Consider the following 15,291-nt stretch of genomic DNA (forward strand, 5'->3'; position numbering starts at 1 on the left):
AGAAATATAGAGGGGGTCATGTAAGAGAGTAAATGGAGTATTATATTGTGTGAGTTAACAAAAAGCTTTTCATTTAAAAATCAGCGTAAGCATAGTTCTGCCCTCTGGATTAACAAAGGCAGAAAGCTTTGCAAAACCCATGCAATGTACTAAGAAAGATCACTTAACTGATACAGCCCTCCCCAATAAGTCAATTCCATGCTCCCGCGCAGCTCAGTGGCAGGAGACATCACCAGCATAGAGTACCTTGAAGAGGTATTTGCAGATGAGACAGCCATCGGCAACTTTGGGAATTCTCTAAAAAAAATAAACAACACAGAGATATTTGAGAAACTTGACATGAAGTTTACAAAAGCAAACTGAACAGCCCCAATAAGATAGCTACAAATAATCTTGATGCAGTAAACACCACTTACATCTATTACATAAGATGAACTCAATTAAGATGAACATGGGCTCTACTCAGCATGGAAATCAAACTGGTCTCTTTGTAGCCTATTCTTTTGGAGAGGCTGGGTTGTCTAAATTTCAGAAGAGAGAAGCTACTGTTCCCTGTTTATTTTCATCTCCATACTGCTCCCCAAACATAACAAGCTGATAATGAAAGAATGCAAAATGAACAAGCTGCTGCTGCTGCTAAGTCGCTTCAGTCGTGTCCAACTCTGTGTGACCCCAGAGACGGCAGCCCACCAGGCTCCCCCGTCCCTGGGATTCTTCAGGCAAGAACACTGGAGTGGGTTGCCATTTCCTTCTCCAATGCAGGAAAGTGAAAAGTGAAAGTGAAGTCGCTCAGTCGTGTCCAACTCCTAGCGATCCCATGGACTGCAGCCTACCAGGCTCCTCCATCCACGGGATTTTCCAGGCAAGAGTACTGGAGTGGGGTGCCATTGCCTTCTCCAAAATGAACAAGAAGCCTGCTGAATTTGCTAACCTTGCACCTCAGAATGTATACAAATGGCTAGGAAAGTTGCTTACTTATTGAAATATATGACTCAGAAAGTTAACTTTAAAAATAAATGTCCTTTTTTACTGTTAAACTTTTCAAAAAGTTATAAAATTCATTTTAAGGAGCAGTTCTCTCTTTTATTGGTTTAAGAAGAGATAAAGTTTGCATATTTTTTTTCTGAATCATGAGAACAGCACTTAATTATTTAGTAAAATAATCCTTAGTTTAACCAATGTTGACTAAATGCCTACTTTATGCAAAAACACTGTTTTTCCTGCAGCTTCCAATTATTGTTTAACAATAACCATCTGGAAAAGTACTATTAATTCTTGACTATGTGTTTTGGCAATTCCCAGTAGAATTATACAGGAACACTCCAAAGTCAAATTTCTGAAGTCATACTCCCCACAGATGGTATCTTCTTTCATAAGCAAACACTGAAATTCCAATAGGACATGGTCCCACACCTTTCCAAATACTTAGACCTTTTATGAAACTCAACAGAAGCAACCAACCAAACACAGTGAGTAATGTATAAAAAAGTAAAAGGAATGCGCTATATATAGTTGTGCTATTGGCTACATCTATGTCTCTGCTATTCAGCTCTATCCTCCTACATCCATTTGCATCATTGCAAACAAATATTAAATTTGGAAACATATCCAAAAGGATCTATAACCAAAGGTACCCTAGTTGAAGCCCATATTAAAAATGAATGCTCTTTCTACAACAAACAAAATGAAAATCTCTCTGCATTAAATGTAAATCAGAACAGAATGCTTTTCATTGAAAATGTTAAGAACACCAGTTTTTAATGTTTAAACCACGTTTACTAGCTCTGCCTTGAAAGTAGTGTATCTTACCTGTAGTCATTTACATAATCAAAAAGTTATCAAAGTAAAAACAATTTTCAGGAAAACTGTGGTTAAAGTAATTTTACTTAAAAAAAGTCTCGAGTAAGATTCATCATGTTCAGATTTATGTCATGGTTTAATCAATACCTGGTACAAAATGGGAAACAACTACTGAATCTATTATGAAGCTCAATTTATACTTTAGGGTTTTTTCCAGCTGTTAACATGTTAGCCTTTATGACCTGGTTATGTGTAATATTTTGATTCTGGCTGTGGAACACCATCGGAAAAATTTAAGAACTAAAACATTTCCACTTATTTGTAGGCATTAATTTTTTTGATCATAATTTAATATCTCTCTTGAGGTCAGTTATAAGCAACCAGAAGTATCCAGACCAAAAGACAATCCACCAGATTCCAATGATCTGTAGTCACAGTTCGGCACCCCTCTCGTTCTGTAGATGGAAAGGTGAGGCCCAGAGAGCGCCCACCTGGACCCAGCACCTCTGTTCCCCGCATCCTCATGTTCATCTACTCCTTCGGCCGTAGACAAGATCTGACAGATGAGAGAATCAGTCGATTGGCTTTCCTGGTTGAACATGAATTCTTACTACAGTCTCATAAATGGGAAAAATTATGGGGCAGGAAACACACAGTGTGAATGGGGTAAATATTTTTCATATAAAATTTAAATCCTTCGCTTAGATGGTGCCTATATATATATATATATGAATGGCAAAGCTTACATTATTTCAAAGTGGCTCAAGGAGTGGCTTGTTAGTAGAAAACATTCTCATTTTCAATTGAAATTAAAACTTTTTGTTTTAAAGTATACAGTAATAGTTATTTATATATTTTGTTTAAATTATTTATAATATATAAAAGATATAATACATACACAATATACCTGAACAAGAATATAGGTATATTAATATGTAAATACTTAACATTTACTTACACATTTCATATGTAATTTATGTTACACATTTCATATGTAATATGTAATATTATATATCCAAATCTATTACATATATATAATGTTATATATTTAACATTAAACATATAATGTTAGGACAGATGAGACAAGACCAAATATTTAAACCAAACAAACCGAAAATGTTTTGTTCAAGAAAAAAAGTCATTCAAATGGACCATTATAATTATACAGTGATACTAGGTGCTAGTTTCAAAAATTTTATCCAAAACAAGAATCTACTCAGAAATGGATATGCAATAAAAGAATGCTTAATTATACTGAAGATATAGTATTTCCTGACTTGGAAAGTAGATAATTTTCAAAAACAAATAACTAAGTAAGTAAACTTTATAATCTTTATATTAATGTGGAAAATGGCCACCATACAGAAAAGACTGCTTTAAACAAATCAATCAGCCCTGGTGATAAGACTAAATGTAATACCAATCCATAAATACATTTATTCTTCCCTTTTTTTCATGTTAGCCCTTGTTACAACTTTAGCTTTCTATTTATTTTGATTCCTTTGATGACTGAGCTACATTATCATGATTGATGAAGTCTGATAAATGCTAACAACTATAAAACGTGAACCTTTTGCCTCTGCTGTATTTAGTCTTATTTTCTCTTTGTGCGTGTATACTTTTCTAATAAGGCTACAAGTAGATGATTTTACTTTTTTTTTTTTAAATTTTATTTTATTTTTAAACTTTACATAACTGTATTAGTTTTGCCAAATATCAAAATGAATCCGCCACAGGTATACATGTGTTCCCCATCCTGAACCCTCCTCCCTTTTACTTTTATGTAATTAAAGATGGATTCCTGAAAAGATCCCTAGATAGATTTGTAAATTGATTGCCATTTATAAGGCATATAACAAGACTGATAATCACTGATCAGACAGTAAGTCAGAATTTTCACAAGTTTTCTTTTTAAACTGGGAATACCAGAGAGAATATACTCTATTCTCTCATTAATACTAATAATGTTCAAGTTTGTATTGCTTGAAATTTTGAATCTTTAACCATGTATTTGTATGTAAGAGAAAAATCACTCAGTGAAGCAATATTTACAACTGCAATATGCACTGTAATTCAGCTAACAGTGAAACAGTATCTTCTCTACGTAGCCATTTTCCACTTTTTAGTAGCTTCTAAAATTAAAATATTATATATAACTTAATCTTAAACTTCTTAAAAGTTTGCTTTAAAATGCCATTTACAGGTAAATGTAGGTACATTGAAATAGTATTTGGTTATTTGATTGAACAATTTTTAAAAACTGAGCACCAAAAATATGCAAATACCCTACATTTGATAAGTCATAGTGACTTTAAAGAAAAAGAATATAGGAAGAATTTTAACCAAATAAAAATATTAGATTATATGCATGAACAACTCATTGAAATTAGAAAATCAGAAAAATGTAGGAACTGAAATTATGATGCTCTCCAAAAATAAATGAAAGTCCATTACATTGTGCAATCATTTCCCTGTTCTATACTATGAGAAATATTTACTTCATTTAAATGAGCAATATTTGAGCATTAAGTGATCTAAACTGTTGAAGTTATGTAACAAAAATTTTACCAAGAAAAAACTTTCCATTACTGAAAATAAACCAAATACAATCTGATAATTACAAGTACTGTAAGTAGCTCTATGCTAATTTGCAAAAATCATAAGATCAAACTGGGAATGTCCTATTATTTTTCTGGCAGAGACTCAAAGGACTACAGACACAGGTAAACAACACAAACATCAATTACCATCAGAAACCATCATTTCCTGCTAACTCCAAGAACTACATTACCTAATAGAATCACAAAGTTTTTTAACTCTATCCTATATTTACACAAAAAACACACACACACACAAAATATCCTAGGCAATTCTATCAATGGTAGCTATTATTGAATAAGTCTTTTCATAATGTTTTCTTCCATGTAGTACTCCCTTCTCAGAACTCAACTCTAAATTGTAATTCTTTCATTTGAAGGACTTTTGAAGGAAGTTCACAAAAAAAAAACTTGAAAAACTCTCCAGGGGTAACCAGGTTTAAAACCATTAATAAACCTCTCCTTCTGTAAGTAAGAAAATGCTTAAATGTGAAGGTTAAAATTCCTTGAAAATTACAGTTTGGTTCTAAAATATAAAAACTGTTTTGCTCCTATCTCCAAATAAATGTAAAAACTTGAGATATTTTTCTTGCTTTTCACCTTAAAATGCCTACAACAAATAACACTAATTAAGTGTTAGTGTGATTGTATGACAATCACATACTTCAAACAGGAGCAAATCACCAAGTATGTGGCCATTGTGTGTTTCAGAATTTTAAACATTCAGAACCATATACAATGTGAAACTAAGACAAGAAAAATATTTCAGATGTTTCAAAACAGAAATGAACTTTCAAGTGAAACATAAGAATAAAATAATAAACTACCAATAATATTTATGTAAGAAGACTAATATCAAGGAAGAAAAAAGTCATTGACCAAAATGGGCTATAAAATAATGAGTTCCACATAATGTACATAATTAATTCTTTTTTATCCTAACTTAAAAAATTCAATCTACAAAACAAATAAACAAAGCCATAATCTGGAAGTTAGGAAAACAGATGAATAAACATGAACATACATTCAATCTCATTTGTAAATAAAAACAAATTAAAACAAAATGTTGTATATATTTCATATTAATAGAAGACCAAAAATATTTTCCCCTTACCAAATTAAAAATAGTATAATAATATAATGAGCATATGAGAAAATAACCATATATACTATTGTTGGTACAACCTGATAGATGATAATATAGCAACATACATTAAACATAACATAGTACATATATATCATAATGTGCATACCCTTTAATTTCAGTAATTACAATTCTAAGAATTCATTAGCTACTATCATTAATAGAAAACAATTTTAAAGAATTAGAAAACTGTGAAAAATTTTTTTCAGTGATATATGACAGCATGTTTATGAAAGACAAATTTGGTAAAAAAATTTTGATAAGTAAATATGACAATTATGGTTAATTTATACAATCGAATATTATATATTTGTTTAAAATGAAATGGCAATATAAACAAGAGAAGATAGATGCTCAAAAACCTGTACATGACTTTTCATAACAGTACTATTATAATAGGACTGTTGCTGTAGAAAAAAATGGAAACAATCTAAATGCCCATTAAATGATTAATGAATACACAAAATGTGGTGTGTCTATAGAATGGAACATTATTCAACCTTTAAAAGGAATGAAGTTCTAGTAGCTGTACAAGAAGGATTAGCCTTGAAAACATGCTAAATTAAAGAAGCCAAACATAAAAGCCACATATTTTACAACTTCATTTACATGAAATGTTCAGAAGTAAATCCGTAAGGACCAAAAGTATATTAGTGGTTTCTAGGCAATGGGGTGGGGAGAGAAAAGGAAGTGCCTGCTCAGTGGATACAGAGGTTCTTTTATAATATAATGAAAATGTCCTGGAACTGACAGCAGTGGTAGTCGCACGACACTGTGCAGATACTAAAATCCAGTGTATTGTACACTTTACAATGGTTAAAACAGTGAACTTTATGTTATATGAATTTAATCTCAAGTCTTAAAATGCTAATAAAATAAATGACGTGGAAAAATATGACTAATGGCAAAACACAGGTCATAACAAAGAAAATACACATATTGTCTGCTACGGCTGCTAAGCCGCTTCAGTCATGTCCAACTCTGTGCGACCCCATAGACGGCAGCCCACCAGGCGCCCCCGTCCCTGGGATTCTCCAGGCAAGAACACTGGAGTGGGTTGCCATTTCCTTCTCCAATGCATGAAAGTAAAAAGTGAAAGTGAAGTCGATCAGTTGTATCCGACTATTCGCGACCCCATGGACTGCAGCCTACCAGGCTCCTCCATCCATGGGATTTTCCAGGCAAGAGTACTGGAGTGGGATGCCATTGCCTTCTCCACACATATTGTCTATGTATACATATTCAGATGTGATAGATATACAGAAAGTTGCTAGCTGCAATTACATCTGGGATTTCTGGGAGGTTTTATTAATACTTTTAAGGTTTTATATGTGAACCTCTCGTCATTTTTACATGAAGTAGGAGTAAAAGGGAAGGCAGAGAACAACTGATAGTCCATGAAGATGAAAGTATACATATACAGAAGAGGGTTAAATTAAGGAATTGTGCTAGAGCTTTATCATTTTCTTCCTTTCTTTCCTTTTTTTAAAAACACAGTAAAAATAAAAGAGCTCTACCAACAATCAGCAGACTATCAGCTCTCATTTTAGACACTATCAGAATGAAAATAAATTAATATTTTCATTTCTTAATAAAGAAAAAAAATAAAATAAAAATAAAAACACAGTAGAACATTAACAAGAATATAAACAAAGTCAAATAGTCCACATGGCCTTTATGGGATAAAATCTTAAAATGAAAAAGAGGTTTTTCAAAAGGCATTAGGAAAACAAGAAATGATAAGGGCTATAAGCTTAGGAATATATAAAAGTATAGGTATATGGTTTTAATCAAAAAAGATATATGAAGAAAAGGAAACTTGAGTGATACTTCAATGTTTTCAGTTACATTTTTTTAACCATACTTGCCTTACAAACTGAAGTCCTCTGTTTTTAGAATCTACATAGCTGCTTATTTACTACTTGAACTTTAAATTTACTATACTACATAGAGGTTAATTTTATTTCCTATACAGTTTAAGGGGCTTCCCCCATGGTTCAGTGGTAAAGAATCTGCCTGTCAATGCAGGTTCAAACCCTGGGTCAGGAAGATCCCCTGGAGAAGGAAATGGCAACTCACTCCAGTATTGTTGCCTGGGAAATCCCATGGACAGAGGAGCCTGGTGGGCTACAGTCCATGGAGTCGCAAGAGCAGGTTAGGACTTAGCAACTAAAACATACAATTTAAGATGCTGAACGAAAATAACCATCTACATATAATCCTGGATGTTTCAAGAATGTTTGAATATTATGATTTTCTGAGATACAAAATCTGCTGAAGGTTTCCTGCATTTCCAAGCATATCATGGAAGTACATTCCAAGAACAGAGTGGCCTTGTCCATTGTCTAAAAGCCAAACTCTGGCAACCTTCAGAGCCACTTTCTTTTCTATTGTATCATGTTTTTTTGGCCTGAGTAGGTGAGTTTTATTGGGTGAGTTATGTTCAAATGTTACTGCAGAAACAATTCAAGTCTCATTTTATGTGCGAACTAAGAATCAAAAGTTGGAAAACATTCAAAAATTAACAAAGAAAATTCAAAAGCCAAATGGAGAGGTTTATCTTTACCACTGTTTCTAACAGTGTTTATACCACACTTCAAAAGGTGGCCTCATGGGGAGGTAACTATTTATTATTTAAGTCTGGAAGAGCTTTGAGGTTCAAGCCAGTGTTCCTGAACAATGCTTAGGTATCATAACAGTTCAACTGGATAGCAGAAGTTCTAAAATGTCAAGTCACAGACATTCTACCTTATTTTAAGAGTCTGAATCCAGATGCTATCAGTGAAAAACAAAAAACAAAAAACAAAAAAACCCCCACAAAAAACCAGCCCAGAGATTAGTACTCAGGGGATCAAGAAGTGGAAATTTCTAAAAAGTTCTGTTTTCCAACAAATATTCACTATGTGCCTACCATATTCCAAGCACTGTTCCAGAAATCTAGGCAACGTCAATGAACGAAACAAAGATCTTTACCCTAATGAAGCTTATACTTTAGCAGAGGTACAGGAATACAATAAACAATAATCATAATGAGTAAATCACATGTCAGAAGTTAAGACTTTAAAAAATAAGCAGGACAGGGAAAAGAGGTCAGGAATGCTTCAGGTGAAAGGAGGTGAGGTGAGTTCTAATTTAAAATATGCTGTACGGGTTTACACTTCAATAAACAGTTTTGAAACAGATGAGGAGTTAACCATTCAGATGGAGATGTGCAATGGTGTTCTACGATAGCAGTGTCTGGTTACTCAAGAAAAAGGAGAAGACTAATAAGGCTGCTGCTGCTGCTGCTAAGTCACTTCAGTCGTGTCCGACTCTGTGCGACCCCATAGACGGCAGCCACCAGGCTCCCCCGCCCCTGGGATTCTCCAGGCAAGAACACTGGAGTGGGTTGCCATTTCCTTCTCCAATGCATGAAAGTGAAAAGTGAAAGTGAAGTCGCTCAGTCGTGTCCGACTCTTAGCGACCCCATGGACTGCAGCCCACCAGGCTCCTCCATCCATGGGATTTTCCAGGCAAGGTACTGGAGTGGGATGCCATTGCCTTCTCTGGCCAATAAGGCTAGAGCACAGCAATTTAAAAACAGGAAGAGGATTCTCTGTGCATAGTGTAACTAGAGAACATGTTGAGGAACATGTTGAGAACTGAGGCAAAATCTAAACTCAAAGTGAGTCAGCAAGCCCAAAGTTAGGAAGTTTAATTAGCAGATTAATTCATAGGAAATTTGATACATCAATAGTATCTTATTATATTTGGCCATTTGATATATCAATAGTATCTCATTATATTTGCTCCTGTTTTCTTTAATTAATAGTATATTACTAATTAATAGGCTTTAGTCCTCTATGATACTCAGAGCTTTTTCATTTTAATCAGCTATTTTTCATATAACCTTCACAAAATTTACCACTATATCCCATCTTCATATCACCTAGTTGAGGTTTTCAAGATGCTTTTTCAAGATTGTTTCTGACCAATTTACTGCTAAATTTCATATTTTTCTTAAACTGTCTGGTCTACAAAATACTACTACATTTAAAAAATGAAATTTTAAATTTTTATTTGAGGCACTTTTATGTCTTTCTTGTGTGGACTCCTCTCTGACCCAATGAGGCAGAAAGGATTATTCACTCTTTTGTGCTACATCACGCTCGTTGATACTTCTACTATGACTCAATGACAATAATCTACATCATTGTTTGTTAATGTACCTTCCCTTTGCCCTCCAGAACTGATTTCATTGGAAAACATGCCTTCTTAGTCTTTGTATCCCATACGGTAGCAGAGGATCTAGATGGATTGTTAAATAAGAGAATGAATGGTATAAATAGGGTATGCGTGTGTGTGTGTGAGTGAAGACTAGGGGAAAAAAGAAAAAAAGAGGAAGGCATACGTGCAATGTCAAGGTTAAAGCCATGTGCTCCAGGAAAAGTATAGGGAACTCACACTATGACTTGTTGCCAAAGCAGAGGAACAATAAAGAGTTATATTTAGCCAAGAAAAATGTGAAGGAGTGATGGCTATCTTCCTTGGGGTTTCTTTCTACTATGTTACAAAACTTACTCAACTTCCTAAGGTAACCAAGAATGAAGGAGTGGTAATTTTTAAGTATTACAATGAAAGAGTGGGATCTTTGCCATTTTAAAATGTTTTAATGGGAACTGACAGAACTAGAGGAAGTTATAAATATATATTTTAATGTACAATAAGTTTGCTGTTGGTATTCAGAGTGCTCAGTCTCTCAGTTGTGTCCGACTGCTTGTGACCTCATGGACTGTAGCCTGCCAGGCTCCTTTGCCCAGGGAATTTTCCAGGCAAGAATACTTGGTGGGGTGCCAATTCCCACTCCAGGATCGAACCTGCATCTCTTGCACCTTCTGCACTGGCAGGTGCCTTCTACCACTAGCACCACCTGGCAAGCCGAGTTCTGTGCATTTTTTAAATGCAAGCAATCATGTAACCATGATCACAAGGTACATAACAGTTCTACGACCCAAAAAAACTCCTTCATGCTGACAGTATGAACATCAACATCTCTAATCACTAACCTCTGATAACCACTGATAACCACTGAACCTCTTCTCTGACACGACAGTCTGGTCTTTTCTAGAATGTCATACAAATGGAAGCATACAGTATCTGACCAGAGTCTCACTTCTCTCACTTAGCATAATACAGCTGAGATTCATAAAGGTTGTTGTGTACAGAGAAGATGTTTTTTCCCTTTTTTTCTCAGTTTGTATGGACTGTGTTGATAGCCCATGAAGGACATTGGGCTGTTTCTAGTTTTTAGTGATTATGAATATGGCTGTTATAAACAGATCTTTGTGTAAAGATAAGTTTCCATTTCTCTTGAGTAAAGGGATTAGCTTTTGGGAAACCATTTTGCATTCCCACAGGTAACACATCAATATTTCAACTTCCCCACATCCCTACTAGAAATGGGTATCAAGTCCAGCAGTGCCCATGGTTGTAATTGCACTTCCCAAGTGACTAACGATACTGAACACGTTTTCGTGTGTTTTACATGCCTTTTGCATATTTTCATTGGTGAAGGGTCTGTTCAAATCTTTTGCCCGTTATTAAATTGTGTTGCTGCTACTGCTAAGTCACTTCAGTCATGTCCAACTCTGTGCGACCCCACAGACGGCAGCCCACCAGGCTCCCCCATCCCTGGGATTCTCCAGGCAAGAACACTGGAGTGGGTTGCCATTTCCTTCTCCAATGCATGAAAGGGAAAAGTGAAAGTGAAGTTGCTCAGTCATTTCCGACTCTTAGCGACCCCATGGACTGCAGCCTACCAGGCTCCTCCATCCATGGGATTTTTCAGGCAAGAGTACTGGAGTGGGGTGCCACTGCCTTAAATTGGGTTAGATGTTTTCAAATTATTATATTCTCATAGTTCTTAGCATATTTTGGATACAAGCCCTTTGTCAAACATGTAGTTAGCAACTATTTTCTCCCAGCCTATGGCTTGTGTTATTCTCTTAACCATGTCTTTTGGAGGACAAAAGTTAGTAATTTTCCTGAGGTCTACACGTCATTATTTTGCTTCATGGATTACACTTCTGTTGTTTTACCTAAAATGTTTGCCTAATTAAACATAACAAAAATGTTTTATGTTTTTAACGGTTCTTTGTTTTTACATTTAGTCTATGATCTATTTTGAATTAATTCTTGTAGGTGGTGTGAGGTAGAACTCAAGCTTCATTTTTTGCATACAGAACTATGGACGGAGGTTTGTGACACTGTACAGGAGGCAGGGATCAAGACCACCTCCAAGAAAAAGAAATGCAAAAAGGCAAAATGGTGCTCTGAGGAGGCCTTACAAATAGCTGAGAAAAGAAGAGAAGTGAAAGGCAAAGGAGAAAAGGAAAGATATACCCATTTGAATGCAGAGTTCCAAAGAACAGCAAGGAGAGATAAGAAAGCCTTCCTCCGTGATCAATGCAAAGAAATAGAGGAAAACAATAGAATGGGAAAAACTAGAGATCTCTTCAAGAAAATCAGAGATACCAAAGGAACATTCATGCAAAGATGGGCACAATAAAGGACAGAAATGGTATGGACCTAACAAATGCATAAGATATTAAGAAGAGGTGGCAAGAATACACTGAAGAACTATACAAAAAAGATCTTCATGACCCAGATAATCACTATGGTGTGATCACTCACCTAGAGCCAGACATCCTGGAATGTGAAGTCAAGTGGGCCTTAGAAAGCATCACTATGAACAAAACTTGTAGAGGTGATACAATTCCAGTTGAGCTATTTCAAATCCTAAAAGATGATGCCATAAAAGTGTGCACTCAATATGTCAGCAAATTTGGAAATCTCAGCAGTGGCCACAGGACTGGAAAAGGTCAGTTTTCATTCCAATCCCAAAGAAAGGCAATGCCAAAGAATGCTCAAACTACAGAACAACTGCACTCATCTCACATGCTAGTAAAATAATGCTCAAAATTCTCCAAGCCAGGCTTCAGCAGTATATGAACCGTGAACTTCCAGATGTTCAAGCTGGATTTAGAAAAGGCAGAGGAACCAGAGATCAAATCGATAACATCCACTGGATCACATAAAAAGCAAGAGAGTTCCAGAAAAACATCTATTTCTGCTTTATTGACTATGCCAAAGCCTTTGACTGTGTGGAACAAATCAAACTGTGGAAAATTCTTTAAGAGATGGGAATACCAGACCACCTGACCTGCCTCCTGAGAAATCTGTACGCAGGTCAAGAAGCAACAGTTAGAACTGGACATGGAACAACAGACTGGTTCAAAATCGGGAAAGGAGTGCATCAAGGCTGTATATTATCACCCTGCTTATTTAACTTATATACAGAGAACATCATGGGAAATGCCAGGCTAGAGGAAGCACGAGCTGGAATCAAGATTGCCGGGAGAAATATCAATAAACTCAGATACGCAGATGATACCACCCTTAGGGCAGAAAGCGAAGAACTGAAGAGCCTCTTGATGAAAGTGAGAGAGGAGAGTGAAAGAGTTGGCTTAAAACTCAACATTTAAATACGAAGATGACGGCATCCAGTCCCATCACATAGCAAACAGATGAGGAAATGATGGAAACAGTGGCAGACTTTATTTTGGGGGGCTCCAAAATCACTGCAGATGGTGAAAGCAGCCATGAAATTAAAAGACGCTTGTTCCTTGAACAAAAAGCTATGAACAACCTAGACACCATATTAAAAAGCAGAGACATTAGTTTGCCAACAAAGGTCCATCTAGTCAAGGCTATGGTTTTTCCAGTGTTCTTGTATGGATGTGAGAGTTTGACCATAAAGAAAGCTGAGTGTTGAAGAATTGACGCTTTTGAACTGTGGTGTTGGAGAAGTCTCTTGAGAGTCCCTTGGACTCCAAGGAGATCAAACCTGTCAATCCTAAAGGAAATCAGTCCTGAATATTCCTTGGAAGAACTGAAGCCGAAGCTGAAACTCCAATAGTTTGGCTATCTGATGCATAGAACTGACTCATTTGAAAAGACCCTGATGCTGGGAAAGATTGAAGGCGGGAGAAGAAGGGGACAACAGAGGATGAAATGGTTGGATGGCATCACCACCTCAATGGACATGAGTTTGAGTAAACTCTGGGAGTTGGTGATGGACAGGGAGGCCTGGCGTGCTGCAGTCCATGGGGTGGCAAAGAGTCGGACACAACTGAGTGAAGGAACTGACCTGAATCCCATTGTTCTAGCACCATTTTTTGGAAAAGATGATCAATTCACCAGTGAAATGCCTTTTCTTCTTAGTAAAAAACCAATCAAGCATATCTGTGTGCCTCTGATTTCTGGACTCTACTCCATTCTACTTCCCAGGTGGCTCAGTGGTAAACAATCTGTCCTCCAAGCCAGAGACCCAGTTTTGATCGCTGGGTTGGGAAGATCCTCTGAGAAGGAAATAGCAACCCACTCCAGAATTCTTGCCTTGGGAAATCCTATGCACAGAGAAGCCAGTTCATAGAATCACAGAGTCAGATACGACTTAGCAACTTATATACGTATGTATATACAAAAGCTTTTACCAATAAGTAAGTGTACGTAAGTGTTAGTTGCTCAGTCGTGTTCGACTCTTTGCCACCCCATGAACTGTAGCCCTCTAGGCTTCTCTGTCTATGGGATTCTCCAAGCAAGAATACAGGAATGGATTGCCATTTCCTTTTCCAGAGGATCTTCCTGACCCTGAATCCAGGTCTCCTGCATTGCAGGCAGCTTCTTTAGGGTTTGAGCTACAGGGAAGTCCTAATATTTAATTTAATATTTAATTGAAATTGTAATTTACCAATAACACACCCTTTAATCACTATTTCCTGAAAGTTCTCAAAATCAGAGACTTTGAGCATCCAACTTTGTTCTTCCCTTGTGAAACTATTTTGCCTATTCTAGTTACCTAGGCTAGCCATTTACAGAGTCAGTTTAATATCTACCAAATAAGCCTGCTAACATTTTGAGAGGACACTGGATCTATAGTCAATGTAGAGAGAACTGACATCTTAACACTATTGAGTTTTAGAGGAATTATCAGGTCTAAAATGTGACCAATCCTAAGGCTAAGAAACCCTGCTGTAGACTTCTGTAGATCCCGGCTACACACTGAATGTCTGTGTCTCTCCAACACTGAAACCTAATCCCCAGTGTGATGGTGTTTGAAAGTGGAGCTTTGGGGAGGTTATCACATTGTAAGCCCTCATAAATGGGGTTAGGGCCCTTATAAAAGAGAGCATTTGTTGGAAGGTTTTCAACTACTTATTCAATCTCTTTAATAGATGCAGGGCTAGGCAAGTTATCTATTTCTCTGTTAAGTCTTGTTAGGATTTGTCTTTGAAGAAATTGATCCATTTCATCCATGCTGTCAAATTTATGTTAAGAGTGGTTCATAGTATTTACTTATCCTTTGAATGTAGGATCTATAATGATATGCCCACTTTCACTCCTGATACTGGTAGTTTGTCTTCTCTTTCTTGCTCACTCTGGACCAAGAGTTAATAAAATTAAAATGTATTAATGTTTTAAAACAACTAGCCTTTCATGTGATGGGGAAATGATGGAAACAGTGACAGACTTTATTTTGGGGGGCTCCAAAATCACTGCAGATGGTGACTGCAGCCATGAAATTAAAAGACACTTGCTCCCTTGGAAGGAAAGTTATGACCAACCTAGATAGCATATTCAAAAGCAGAGACAATACTTGGCCAACAAAGGTGCATCTAGTCAAGGCTATGGTTTTTCCAGTGGTCATGT

At 36.2% G+C, this 15,291-nt stretch overlaps 1 protein-coding gene across 16 annotated transcripts in view; it reads right to left on the reverse strand.

Moving 5' to 3' along the window:
• LOC129659034 (uncharacterized) overlaps nt 1-15,291 on the reverse strand; it is a 55,603-nt gene that overhangs the window by 22,718 nt on the left and 17,594 nt on the right. For 10 of the 16 annotated variants that reach the window (XR_008717745.1, XR_008717743.1, XR_008717744.1 and 7 more), the window contains exon 2: nt 247-297. The exons of 1 other annotated variant lie outside the window; for it this stretch is intronic. Coding sequence is in view for 2 of the 15 variants with exons in the window: in XM_055590042.1 (XP_055446017.1) it covers nt 247-297 (51 nt within the window). In the remaining 13 variants the exon portion in view is untranslated. Of the gene's footprint in view, nt 1-168; nt 298-2,291; nt 2,357-15,291 lie in introns of all 16 variants that reach the window. 5 more of the 16 variants (XR_008717741.1, XR_008717740.1, XR_008717739.1 and 2 more) reach the window with 2 other exon arrangements.

The sequence above is a fragment of the Bubalus kerabau genome, chromosome 8 (genome assembly GCF_029407905.1).
Source record: "Bubalus kerabau isolate K-KA32 ecotype Philippines breed swamp buffalo chromosome 8, PCC_UOA_SB_1v2, whole genome shotgun sequence".
Lineage (NCBI taxonomy): Eukaryota > Metazoa > Chordata > Mammalia > Artiodactyla > Bovidae > Bubalus > Bubalus kerabau.